The sequence below is a fragment of the Anolis sagrei genome, chromosome 5, assembly GCF_037176765.1.
Source record: "Anolis sagrei isolate rAnoSag1 chromosome 5, rAnoSag1.mat, whole genome shotgun sequence".
In the NCBI taxonomy this organism is placed as follows: domain Eukaryota; kingdom Metazoa; phylum Chordata; class Lepidosauria; order Squamata; family Dactyloidae; genus Anolis; species Anolis sagrei.
Window position 1 is genome coordinate 66,187,734 of NC_090025.1, and position 14,770 is coordinate 66,202,503.

At 39.5% G+C, this 14,770-nt stretch overlaps 1 protein-coding gene across 1 annotated transcript in view; it reads right to left on the minus strand.

Annotated features, from left to right (window-relative positions):
* Positions 1–212: 212 nt before the first annotated feature.
* The window catches only part of ENPP6 (ectonucleotide pyrophosphatase/phosphodiesterase 6), a 55,102-nt gene continuing 40,544 nt past the window's right edge, over positions 213–14,770 (minus strand). Inside the window, exons 6-8 of the mRNA XM_060778647.2 lie at positions 9,292–9,429; positions 3,766–3,889; positions 213–536 (exon numbers count right to left, since the gene is read on the minus strand). Coding sequence (XP_060634630.2) covers positions 331–536; positions 3,766–3,889; positions 9,292–9,429 — 468 coding nt within the window. The 3' untranslated portion in view covers positions 213–330. The remainder of the gene's footprint in view (positions 537–3,765; positions 3,890–9,291; positions 9,430–14,770) is intronic.

Here is a 14,770-nt window from a genome sequence, read left to right on the forward strand (position 1 = left end):
TGGTTTGGGAGTGTGTGCTAACGAGGAGTGAAGAAAGTATGGCATAAGCGATCACTGCTGAGAACATTTCCTTGTATACTTGAAAATTAATTTTGGACTTTCAATTAAGCTATTGAAAGTGTCCAATCTTTCTGCACAAACTGCCCTCCTCGCCCAAAGGAGCCCATTTGCTTTGTTTCTTAGGAGCCATAAACATTTGACAGTAGGCTGGATTTTTGAGAAATCAAATTGTATATTCTTCTCCAGATCGCGTTCTATTAATGCTGCTATTCAAGTGATGAATGGGAAACAGTGGCTAACATTGTATTGGGACCGGTGCAACAAAGTCTGTTATACAAACAATGCAAACAGAATTAGTGCCAGCACAGAACCGCTCCACTGGAATGCCTCTGCCAAATTGGCGTTATTCTCGAGCATGCACTCCGTCCTTGACCAGGATCCATTGTTGGGCAGTGGCTGTATCCCTGCAACTTTGCACATCACGTTATAAACATCAACTGCTCTGATTGGTGCTGCCCTGAAGTTAGTCTTGAAATCTGAAACAAAATGACAACGAGGCATTTCAGACTTGAGGTATTCATAGTCGTGATACAGGATATTAACGAATATTGGATTTAACAGCAAGTTTTTAAAAAAGGTACCAATGTGGTCTATAAACTTATACAAAACATCAGAGATGGATCACTATTTTCTAAGGGTGACTGCAGCAGGCCACTTTGGTAATACTTGAGTGGTTTCATTATTTTGAAAGATTGTTCCACAATCTGATGGTCTGAATAAAAATTCTGTGAAATTTAATATTTGATCAGTTTTTGCCTTTGGCCAAGTATTTCAAAGGCAAGGTAGCAGTGAAATAAACAAGAACGTGACTATCATTTAACATTTGCCTTTTTTTCTACAGTTTTCAAGTGAAGACTAAAATCAATCTAAAGTATAAAACTGTTTTAAACATCCCAGACTTGTAATTCTGACAATCCGCAAGAAGTATAGATATTGCCACTGGGCTATGAGTTAAGCAAGAGTTTATTCCTGGATCATATCTGCTTATGACATTATCTTCTACTTTGTCCCTATTCCTTTTGAACATATATTGTCTCTTCACTTTTGTCCCTTTCAGCTAGTCTTGCTTTTTCTACTGGCTTTTTCTATTGGTATCTCAATAATAATAATAATAATAATAATAATAATAATAATAATAATAATAACTTTATTTTATACACTGCCATCATCTCCCTGAAGGGACTTGGGGCTTACAAGGGGACAAGCCCAAAAATACAGATTACAACACACACACTAAAATAAAACAAGACAAAATAAAATCAACCACAACATCAAAGAAACATTACAATCACATTACACATTTTAAAAACAGTATCATGGCTGAAAGAATAAGTGCTGAATGCGGAGGGATCAGGGAAAGTGCAATGGCTGCTAGAGAGAGCCCAGGAAAAGTGCAAGGTGCACTTCAAATCAAGGTCACAGCTGGAAGGATAATGTCCTTAGGCGTTTACAGTATCAGGATGGGAGGGCCAACGAAAGCGCGAAGAGCTATGGTGAAATCGATCCAATTATCTGGTGGAACTGCCTAATCAAATGCACAGTAGAACATCCAAGTTTTTAACTCCTTGCGGAAAATGAAAAGGATAGGGACTAAACTGATCTCTTTGAGTAGCAGGTTCCAGAGCTGAGGGGCCACGACCGAGAAGGCCCTCTCTCTCGTTCCCACCAGCCATGCTTGAGACAGCGGCGGAAGCGAGAGCAGAGCCTTCCCAGATGATCTTAAAGTACGTGCTGGTTCATAGGGAAGATGCAGTCTCCAAGATAGGCAGGTCCTAAATCGTTTAGGGCTTTGTAGGTAATCACCTGCACCTTGAATCCAGTTTGCTGGATTCTATGGCAGGAACTTTGCTTGCTCCCAATTACGCTTTATTCCTTGCTGTTATGGATCAACCTTGGAGAGAAGCAAGCCAAGCCTTACTTCTGTAAACTAGCCTTAGCTTTGTATCCCATAGTCCTTATATGGTAGTTGAATGGCATACAAAAATCTAAAATATCTAAAAACATATCTAGAAAATCTAAAAACAATGGAGGACCTCCTTGCAGCAACACCAGAGGCACTCCAAGTGGCCAGCTACTGGTCAAAGGACATGTAATCAACTACCAAGCTTACAAACTCTGTTTTGTCTGTTTGTTAAAAAAATTGTTTAAAATATAATACAATTGTCTTGTTGCTATTGACAAGATAAATAAAATCTAAAATATGACTGAATGTGTATCTTTGGTGACCCTAACCTCCATTTTTTGTGGTTTTGTTTAGTAATATTTTTTTCATTTATTTCTACTACCTGAGAGTATGTCCAATTACTGTCATACAATGAGATATACTATCAGGTAAGTTTAGTACTATCAACCAACATATTGGAGTTAGATCTTACTTGACAAAGAATTTACGGGACCTTTCCAATTATAATTAAAGGATTGAGCAGTGGTAGGCTCTTAATTATCACAGGATGTCTATGCCCAACATCACTGGAGAACTTATACTGTTTTGCTGGTATTGTACCACCTGATATCTGTTGGGAAGTAGCAGCCTGTAATGAAAGGACCAAGGCATTGACAATTCCGGCCCATCCTCTATTCAGATATCAGCCAGCACTCCAATGCCTTAAATCTAGAAACAGATTCCTAAGATCTACAGAGATACTTGCAGGAACACTTCAGTAAGCAAGAGTCCAAAAGTGGCAGGCTAAAACCCAGAATCTCAATCAGTGGCTGAGACCAGATGAGAAACTCCTCCCGGGCACACAGAAGACTGGGCGACTTGGAAGGTGCTGAACAGACTGCGCTCCGGCACTACGAGATGCAGAGCTAATCTTAAGAAATGAGGCTACAAAGTGGAGTCCACGACATGCGAGTGTGGAGAACAGCAAACCACAGACCACTTATGACAATGCAACCAGAATGGAGAACCTTCTCACAGCAACACCAGAGGCACTCCAAGTGGCCAGCTTCTGGTCAAAAGAAATTTAGCATAATGGCAAGTTTTTAACGTTGTAGTTTTTCTATACTTTATAACTGTATTCTCAATTCACTTCTGACATGATAAAAAAGTGGTAGGATTAGTGTATTCAAAGGTAGTTTCCAACACTGATGCGATCACTGGTATGGCTCATCCATCCTATTCAATAAGCTACAGAGAACTTAGGACAGATTTTTTTTATTGAAATCTGGTTAATACACGGGATAAAACCTGAGACTTCATTTTAGCCTTGCATCATTCTGAGTTGTTCTGAATCTTAAGAAATCATATTGCTGTGGCCAGTGATAGATTTAAGATGGATATTTAAATAATTTAACATCTAAAATTATGCGAGCATTACCCTTTCTCTCTCTCTCTGTCCTCCCCAAGACATCACAACTGCATTAACAGGAAGAGATTGTATTAGTTATGTACCTTAAGTGGATTCTAATGGCCCACGATTAGACATGAATTTATTGATGGATTGAAATATTTATGTCCTGCGCAATACTATAGGATCGTCAGGCAACATAAAATGAAATCATTTGAACAAATTGGTTGGACATTATGGTGATGGAACAAGTTAAATGCTATTTGATCAAGCACTTTTAAAGAAAACATAAACACGATAAGTAATTTTGAAAACTTGTCCGCTAGACGAACAACATTACCCATATGCAATTAACACAGTCCCAGAGCTGCAACAGAATGGTGAGGGAGGCTTATCTACTTCTCCGAATGCCTACCTGGCCCAAATGCAAGAAAGAATCCTCTCATATCCATGAGTTCATTATCATAGCCATGCCAACCATTCTGCCATGCTTCTCTTTTTCCAGTGCCGTTTTCCCAGAATGGAAGGGCTTCTCTGCTCTGCAGAAGAGAGGGTTTCCGATTAAAATGAATAAATCACACATGCTCAGGCTAGTTACCTGGGGTAGAAGAGGTTTCACTGCAAAAGTGTTCATATGTTCTTGCAATAAATGGTACGGAATTTAAAAATATTCGCACTACCGCAAATAGCTGTACCTACCACACGTTGCTGTGGCCAACCTTCCCTCCTCTTTCTCTCCTCCTTTCTTTCTCTCCTTCCTTCCTTCCTTCCCTCATTCCTTCCTTCCATCCCTTTTCTTTCTTTCTTTCCCTTCCTTCCTTCTCTTCCTCTTCCCTCCCCTCCCCTTCTTTCCCTTCCTCTCTCCCCACTTTCTTCCTTTTCTACCTATTCTTGGACTTCAACTCTCAGCACTCCTCCTTATCAATCTATCTACCTATCTATCTTTAATCTATCTGTCTTATTTATCTGGAGAATTGCTGGGAATTGCAGTCCAGGGATAGGAAATTGGAAATATGCAGGAATTGGGATGCTCTCAAAGAGATTCAAGGAGAAGAAGGTTTGCATCTTGGAAGCAATGCATTTGGATCCTCCTCCTCTCCTCAAGGGCATTGTCTTGGGGGTGCTGGGAGCTGTAGTTCAGAAGAGAGTGTGGATATGTTATTGTGTGTTCTGTTTGCCAGGGGGAATCATTTCTGTGCATGCACTGTAGCGTCTTTTTTTGCTTTTTTGGCTTTTTTAGCCCCTTCTGCTGTGTTTTTCAGTGTTTTTATGAGTGGTGGTCACTTGTTGGCCTGATATGTGTATTGTGTCTAAATTTGGTGTCAATTCGTCCACTGGTTTTTGAGTTATGTTAATCCCACAAACGGACATTACATTTTTATTTATATAGATGACAAAAGATTCCTCTATTTAGAGCAGGGTTTCTTAAACTTTTTCCACTTGCAACCTCTTTGTCCCTGCGAAATGCTTACGTGACTCCAGATATGTGGGTAAAAGCAGTGGTTCACAACCTTTTTTTGACCAGGGGCCACTTCACCAAGGACCACTTTGACCAGGGACCACTCCAACATTAGTACCAAAAGGGTTACAAATCAGTTTTTGATCAACTTTAGATTCAGTTTGGTTTTTTGGGGTGCTATTTCAGAAAATTGCATTGGATAGACCACATCAGCTCTAGTTTCTGCTACAGAACATATGCCATCCAGTAGTCCCCATCTGCTTGCCCACATAAAACAATATTTAATATTTTATAGCTGATATAGTCTATCCAATGCAATTTTCTGAATCTGCACCCCAAATAACCCCAGGAACAGGCCTAAAAACAAAGACACCAAGGTGCCCCCACTTCCAGGTGCCACATGGAACGGCTCCACTTGGGGAGGAGGAGAAGCAGCAGTCAGAAGACTTGCTGTCCTGCCTTTTGTGGGTAGTCCACCTCTCCCTTCCTGACATCCCCGCCTCAGCAGTATAAGGAGGTTTCATGAAACCAGTCACTCTCATTGCAAAGGTGTAGTAATGTTGAGGCCATATTTTATTTCTTGTGGACCACTGGTGGTCCATGGACTACAAGTTGGGAACCACTGGTAGGTGTAAATACCAAACATTTACTGATAAGAAATCAACATTTGCAAGGTTTGCTAAAGGGGCTGATTTTCCTTTTTGTCGAGTACAGCTGAAGCATTTTCTGCAGAGTCCACTGTAAGCACTGTACGTTGTTGCTAACTGACTTGTGTAAATGTGGGATGTTCAGAAACTTTTTACTGTGTCCAAATTTTTCATGGCCCCAACATTGAGGTAATGGGATGACATCACTTGCTGACACAATCTAGAAAATTTGCAATACATTTACATGCATTGAATGTGAACCCCTACAATGAAAATTACTCTGTTTTAGACTGCATTCTCAGTATGTACCAACATATTGACTGTGTTTGTACAATAGTCTGAGCAGAAGTTATACAATTCCTTGATTTTGGCACACTACTTAACAGCAAAATTGAATACTGTTGAAAGGTTTGACTTGAGTAATGTCATGCTGGCTTTAGAGCGGTTTTGAACTGGAAGATCCATGGCAGGCCATAATAAGTTGATGGTAGCAAACATGGTAGGCATTGCCTAATATTGTCCAGACCACTGTTAGCATCCTGAAACTGCATTAAAGAAAACAGAAGAAGGGAACCTCAAGTAGGAAGGCAGTCCATTTTTTTGTCCTTTGCTCACTCTGAATTCTGTCAGTGCAAATAAACAGAAAGAGAGAAACAGATTTAATTTGTCAGCTAGAATTGTTAAATTATCTAGTACATCTGCTGACAATTAAATACAAAGAAATGTATGGATACTCAAGGGGTTCCACATTTTTAAAGTATTTTTTTTTAATGAACACAGTGCTGACAGTTTCTAGGCATGGATTCTCATCATAAATAGAAGCAGAAAGCTAGGAAAGGCAAAAGAGAGCCCAGGACCAATTTATCGTGTGACTGCCACAAATGCACTGATGCTATATATTGCAAAGGCATCATTCCTAACTTGAGTCATTATTTAGTCGTGAAATTGTTTGCATCATTCATAAAAAAAGTGGGATTTGAATCTGCAATCATCAGTGGAGGTGGGGGTTTTATGTTGCGTTTCGATGTAGTTGAAATTATGATTTTTTTCCCCCAAAGTACAAGTCTTTGATTCAACAGATGAGGTTATGATGTGAAACAACTGCTTTTTTTTAGCAGAACTCTAATAAAAAAAACTGCTGCTTTTTAGCATAATGTACTTTGTAAAGAAGTACAATAGGTGTATTGTCGAAGGCTTTCATGGCCAGAATCACTGGGTTGTTGTAGGTTTGTTCGGGCTATGTGGTCATGTTCTAGAAGCATTCTCTCCTGACATTTCGCCTGCATCTATGAACCACTGCTCTAGAACATGGCCATATAGCCCGAAAAAACCTACAACAACCAAGTACAATAGGCCTTCCTTGTTTATAGAATGCACAATCCTCATAACAGCAGAAAACTATGAATACCCTCCTCTTTTTTGACCTGAGAGAACACCTCTCTAGGAATCTCTAGGTCCTCCATTGAACTGTTTCTAAAATGGTGGGTCCGGAACCCAAATGCGGTCCCCTTAGCTCAGTGTTGGGGTCTCAAAATTTTGGCAACAGGAAAAGTTTTCTGATTGGCACTTAGAGACTGTTTCAGGAATTCACACAAATTTGTTGTGCAGTGTTTACAGTGAACTCTGCAGAAGATGCTTCAGCTATTCTGAATTTTATGAATATGTTATGGTATTTGTATGTTTTAATTATTATGTGAGTTTATTGTTTGATTTAGTTGTATGCTTATTATTATCTGTTGTAAGCTTTCCAAGTGTCTAGGACTGTGTGATGTATTGGCGAATAATGTGTGGAGATCCAAGTAGGGTGGTCTTTTGTAGTTGACAGATGATCATTTTGTCATGCGCTGATTGTTTTTAAGTGCAGGCCAAGGTCTTTAGGCACTCCACCCAGTGTGCCAATCACTACTGGGACCACCTTTGCTGGCTTGTGCCAAAGTCTTTGCAGTTCTATCTTTAAGTCCTTATATCGTGTAAGCTTTTCCAGTTACTTCTCATCAACTCTGCTGTCACCTGGGATTGCAACATGGATGATCCATACTTTGGTTTTTTCCCACAATCATGAGGTCAGGAGTATTGTGCTTCAAATCTCTGTCAGTCTGAATTCAGAAATCTCAAAGTAGTTTGACGTGTTCATTTTGTATAACTTTTTCAAGCTTGTGATCCCATCAGTTTTTTGTCACAGGCGGATGGTATTGGTGGCACAAGTTCCAATGGATCATCTGAGCAATGGTGTTATGCCTCTGCTTATAGTCCATTGTTGTTGTTGTGAGTATTATAATAATAATAATAATTATTATTATTATTATTATGCTTCATAAAAATTAAAATCAGCCTGTGGTTGAAGGCTTTCATGGCCGGAATCACTAGGTTGCTATGAGTTTTCCGAGTCATGTGGCTATGTTCCAGAAGCATACTCTCCTGATGTTTCACCCACATATATGGCAAGCATCTTCAGAAGTTGTGAAGACTTCATGTTTTTCATATATATTTTTATATATACCGTATTCTTATAGACCTACATAATGAGATATCTGGGCGATTTGGGAGCAAGTCTAAACATGAATTTCATTTATGCTTCATATACACTTTATATATGGGGCAGTGGTGGTGCAGCAGGTTAAACCGCTAAGCTGCAGAACTTGTTGATTGGAAGGTCGATGGTTCAAATCTGCAGATGGGGTGAGCTCCCATTGTTAGCCACAGCTTCTGCCAACCTAGCTGTTCAAAACATGCAGATGTGAATAAATGAATAGATACATTTTTAGTGGGAAGGTAATGGCGATCCATGCAGTCATGCCAACCACATGACCTAGGAGACATTTACGGACAATGCCAGCTCTTCAGCTTAGAAATGGAGATGAGTACCACCCCCAGAGTTGGACACAACTAGGCGTAATATCAAGGTGAAACCTTTACCTTTTATACACTTTGTACACATAACCTGAAGGTAATGTTATACAACAGTATGAATAATTTTTGTTCATGAAACAAAGTTGTGTACATTTTTTTCATGTCAGGAATGACTTGAGAAACTGCAAGTCACTTCTGGTGTGAGAGAATTGGCCATCTGCAAGGGCGTTGCGCAGGGGACGCTCGGATGTTTTGATGTTTTACCATCCTTGTGGGAGGCTTCTCTCATGTCCCTGCATGGGGAGCTGGAGCTGACAGAGGAAGCTCATCCACACACTCCCCAGATTCAAACCTCTGACCTGTCAGTCTTCATTCCTGCTGGCAGAAGAGTTTAACCCATTATGCCACCAAGAGCTCCTAGTTGTGTATGTTAAACCGTACGATAGCAAAGTGTTACTATCTTAGCCACCAATCTGGAGAATTATAGAGTATTTTGAAATTCCATAGAAGGGATGCTCCACTTGTATTAACATTTCACATTTTATCATGCTACAGTTAAAACTAAAGGGGGAAGTTTAATTGATAATCGAGGCAGACTTCTGTCAATTACAGTGCTTCCCTCCTCATACTGTTAAGCCAGTTGGCATAACCTATGGTCTACCTGAAAAATTAAGTTTATTGCCAGGTAGCAGAGTCAGACTTAATATTAGACAGAATGGGATGAATGCCATAGGCAGCAGATTCTGAATGTCATGAAAAGGCAGAACATTGCTTATGATTTTCATTGCTATTTGGTAGATGGGACGCATGAAGGATTGTCTACCTCCCATGTGAAGATAACAGGGCCATATTTGGGTATATGATGCTCCTTTCTTTTGTATGCAGGTACTATCCGTGACTCTGTATCAGCCAGCAAATTGTGTTGGGTTGATCCTTGACATTATGCTTGAGTCACACTCATACAGTCTAGACACAGGTGATTTACCTCTACAATGAATCCTCCTTCTTCAGCAACAAGTGTCAAAGGAGCAACAAATTTCCCTTTTTTATAATAGAATCTATCAGGAATATCCTCTTTCAGGTAAGTTGTCATACGTGGCACAGTCTTCAGTTTGTTATATATCTGCAAAGAAATTAAATTTATCAAACTTGCAATATGCCAGCATTAATTGTCACAATGACTGTTACAAATTACTATAAAATACATAATCAACCTCCTGTGTTTTTGGACTTTCACAGGTACAATCTCAGAATGACAGAAATGCAGCTAATTCTCATTGAGAAAGTAACTTTTAAACAAGCAAAAACAACAAAAGAATCCATTTTCAAAAAAAATTTTTTTCCTGTAGGAGAGATGAAATTTTGAATTTTGAATTCATTTTTAAAAAGTTTTCTAATGGATATGCAACTACCGTATATACTCGAGTATACGCCGACCCGAATATAAGCCGAGGCACCTAATTTTACCACAAAAAACTGGGAAAATGTATTGACTCGAGTATAAGCTGAGGGTAGGAAATGCAGGCACTATGGGTAAATTTCAAAATCAAAATAGATAACCAATAAAATTACATTAATCGAGGCATCAGGAGGTGAAATGTTTTTGAATATTTACATAAGACTGTAATTTAAGATAAGACTGCCCAACTCTGATTAAATCATTATTCTAACCTTCTTTAATGTAAACATACTTACGTATCCTTCCAACAATAATAAAGAGAGTAAAATAATAAATATAATAATAATGAGTAAAATGATGGAAATGCAATTATAACAGTAATAATAGAGTAAAATAATAAATGCAATAATAATAAATGTATAAATGTAATGATAATAATAAATAGAGTAAAATAATAAATGTAATAATAATAGGGTAAAATACTGTAAATGTAATAATAATAATAAATAGTGTAAAATAAATGTAATAAAAATAATGCTAATAACAGAGAAAAATAATAAATAACCTTGACTCCAGTATAAGCCAAAGGGAGCTTTTTTAGCCTAAAACAGGGGCAGAAAAACTAGGCTTATACTCGAGTATATACAGTATTTTGAAAATGAATGTGACAGACGTGTCACCCAACATCCCACCCTCAGCAATTAAGGCTACCATCCTATACTTGGGAGGAAGTCCTACTGAATAAGGTTAGTTGGTAGAAGCACCTCAATAAAACTACACCAGGGAAGAAAGAGAGAGAATACATAACAGATAATCCAGTAACATTTACATTAGAAGATCATTATTCTTAGGACAACTATTTGAATAGAAGCCTTGAGGGAATTACTGGACATTTCATGAAGATGAAGTGTAGATGTGTGGTTTTAGATAATAATAATAATAATAATAATAATAATAATAATATAGATCTCGTTTGCTGTGATATACTGTGATATACTGTGCTTTTGTGTCAATAATAATAATAATCTTTATTTATATCCTGCCACTATCTCCCCAAAGGAGACTTGGGGCAGCTAACATGAGGCCAAGCCCAAAATTACAGTACAGCAAAATAAAATACAAGAAGCAAAAAATACCATCAAAATAAATACATAAATAACATTTTTTTAAAAAAACGTTCAAAATAACATGATAGAGAAATAGAACACAATGGGCGGGCCAAATGTACTAGGAATAAAATTGATAAAACCCTGGATGAGATATGTAGAATGTGTTTCTGAGAGAGAGTTAGGCCTTCATTAAGGGCGGGGGGAAAGTGCCTCATGAGGATGGAGCAGAAGTTGGAACAGACTGCATATGGGAAATATATTCACTAGTTGAGATGAAACCTGAGCTCCTTCAGGCCACTTTCGAGATATCTGGAGGGCTTGTTCACAAATTTGGAGTGGTTGGTTCCCTTTGGCCAATCTGGCTTATTTGTCTTGGCCCGATAGCCATAATGGTAAGGGATCAACTGTCACGTACTTTCATCCATTACAGGACCACATGGCCACAGATCACGGCTCTGCCTCCCCTATTCGGCGCCACATGGCACAGAGAGGCTGCCATGTGCTGCTTGCACAGGGTTTCCCTGTGAGGCCTGTCAGTTAGGCCAATCAGAATAGAAGAACACCATGACAAACTGTGTCTAAGGAGGGGTGCTTCCTTAACCCCATCTTCAAAGCCAGGCTTCCTTGCAAGGAAGAAAAGAAAAGATCGCAGGAATGATGCTTCCTTAATCCCGTTCTTCAAAGCCAGGCTTCCTTGAAAAGAAGATAGGAAAGGGTCGCGCGAAGGATGCTTCCTTAACCCCGTTCTTCAAAGCCAGGTTCCCTTGAAAGGGAGATAGAAAATGGTTGCAGAAAGGATATTTCCTTAACCCTGTTCTTCAAAGCCAAGCTTCCATGAAAAGAAGATAGGAAAGGGTCGCAGGAAGGATGCTTCTTTAACCCTATTCTTCAAAGCCAGGCTTTCTTGAAAGGAAGAAAGGAAAGGGTCACAGGAAGGATGCTTCCTTAACCCCGTTCTTCAAAGCCAGGCTTCCTTGAAAGGAAGATAGGAAAGTGTTGCAGGAAGGATGCTTCCTTAACCCTATTCTTCAAAGCCAGGCTTCCTTGAAAAAGAAGATAGGAAAGGGTTGCAGGAAGGATCCTTCCTTAACCCCATTCTTCAAAGCCAAGTTTCCTTGAAAAGAAGATAGGAAAGGGTCACGGGAAGGATGCTACCTTAACCCTGTTCTTCAAAGCCAGGCTTCCTTGAAAAAAAGATAGGAAAGGGTCACAGGAAGGATACTCCCTTAACCCTGTTCTTCAAAGCCAGGCTTCCTTGAAAATAAGATAGGAAATGGTCACAGGAAGGATACTTCCTTAACCCCATTCTTCAAAGCCAAGTTTCCTTGAAAAGAAGATAGGAAAGGGTCACAGGAACGATGCTACCTTAACCCTGTTCTCCAAAGCCAGGCTTCCTTGAAAAGAAGATAGGAAAGGGTCACAGGAAGGATACTTGCTTAACCCTGTTCTCCAAAGCCCGGCTTCCTTGAAAAGAAGATAGGAAAGGGTCACAGGAAGGATACTTGCTTAACCCTGTTCTTCAAAGCCAGGCTTCCTTGAAAAGAAGATAGGAAAGGGTCACAGGAAGGATACTTGCTTAACCCTGTTCTTCAAAGCCAGGCTTCCTTGAAAAGAAGATAGGAAAGGGTCACAGGAACGATGCTACCTTAACCCTGTTCTTCAAAGCCAGGCTTCTTTGAAAAGAAAATAGGAAAGGGTCACAGGAACGATGCTAACCCTGTTCTTCAAAGCCAGTCTTCCTTGAAAGGAAGATAGGAAAGGGTCACAAGAAGGATGCTTCCTTAACCCCAATGCTCAAACCTAATATGGGAAATGTAGTAATAGGTTTTTTTAAAAAAATCTACATGCAAACTGTACTCGAACATTTAAGTTACACATTGCTGGGAACATATTCTGTTAAGAGTTTGGAAGACTAAAATGTCTATCAAATCAAGAAGACGACATGGGCAGTTCCACCCAGAATGCCCTACAGTGGTACTACTTCTCAGCAACGGAAGAGCTGGTGACTTCCATATTAATAGAAGATTGAACTGGGTTTTAGACCTCATTAAAGGAGATGTCTAAAAATAGTGAACCCATTTGGAGGACTGGGTTTCAGCATATTTGATAGCACCTTTAATGTTCATATTAGAAATTTGATGTGTGATGGCAATTTCTCATTGTCTGTTTGTAAAGACAATCATGGCATCATTCTGGAGGGAGGACCCGAGATGGCCTTTCTTCTGCCATAAACTTTAGGACTGAGGAGGAAGGTACAGTTAGTCCCAGTTATAAATGCGTAGTCCCTAGGTTGCCTGATAATATTTCGTTCTTTGCACTTTGCCCAATACCCAGCCCTATAGTACACTGTTTTGCACTATCCCGTGCCCATCCCTTTTATAGCCCTTTTATGGTCTTGTCCATTTCATTACTGGTTATTGGCTTTGTTGAGTTTTGTTTTGACTTTCAGCATTGCTGTTTTATATTCTTATGTTTTAATTAATTGTGTTTTCATCTGGTTGTTGTTCTGTTTTAATGTCTTGTGGCCATTTTGACCCATATGTAAGCTGCCTTGAGTTCCTTCGGGGAGATGGTGGTGAGGTATAAGAATAATGTTATTATTATTATTATTATTATTATTATTATTATTTGAAAGACAACAAGATGAGTCTACAGTAGACAACCTCACTTTGCTGGCTGTTGTATTGCAGGGAGCGGTCAACCCTCCTGTTTAAGGAACTCCACTGGCTGCCATTCATTTTCCGGTCCCAATCCAAGGTGCAGGTTCTTACCTACAAAGCCCTGAACAGTTTGGTACCTGTCTACCTACGCGACCACATTTCTGTGTACGAACCCACACGATCTCTTCGATCATCTGGAGAGACCCTGCTCACGCTCCCACCCCCTTTGCAGACGCGATTGCTGGGGACGAGGGAGAGGGCCTTCTCGGTGGTAGCCCCCTGACTCTGGAACTCACTTCCCAGGGACATTAGACATGCCCCAACGTTGGCAGTTTTTAGGAGGAGCCTGAAAACGTGGTTGTTCCAGTGTGCCTTCCCAGAATAAGGAGAACTCTCAGCAATATGTCCTGACAATGCACTTTAATATGACTTAGGATGGACTGTGCTCCCTCATTTCTCTCTGAAAAATCCTATCCAAGGTTATATTTTACCTTGTTCACGTCAGCATATTTTCAATTTTAATCTATTACATTTGGCCCGGCCATTTTTAAAATTGTTTATGTCACTATTGATTGTTTTTTGTTTATAAGATTTGTATTTTATTGATTGTTTATTGATGTTGTGTTTATTGATGTTTTGTTTGATGTACTTTGGGCTTGGCCTCATGTAAGCCGCACCGAGTCCCTTGGGGAGATGGTAGCGGGATACAAATAAAGTTTATTATTGTTATATTATTATCACATGTTGGACACTTCCCAAGTGTCTAGGACTGTGTGATGTATTGGTGAATAATGCTTGTAGATCCCAGTAAGGTGGCCTTCTGCATTTGGCAGATGGTAATTTTGTCAGTGCCGATTATGTTTAAGTGCAGGCCAAGGTCTTTAGGCACTGCACCCAGTGTGCCGATCACCCCCGGGACCACCTTTACTGGCTTATGTTGGCAATTATTATTATTATTATTATTATTATTATTATTATTATTATGTTTAATGTTCTTGAGTTTTAAACTACTTCAATGAGAACAAACTTCAAGTAAAAGAAAATGGGGGAGGAGACAGTGGGAGGAGAATGTCTCCCATGTGATGGGAAGGCAAACGGCAATTTGAAAAGAAAGCTGAATGAAGGAAAACATGTGAAGGGGGTAGAAAAATTATTCATTAATTTCCAGACAGGGTGTTGCGAAGCTTAAGGGGAAAATAACAATCCCCGAAGCTTTACTTATTGCGTGGGTTGAAGTCCTAAGAAGCAGCTCCTTCTGAAATCATGGTACAAAGAGGGCAAAAATCCAATCACTTA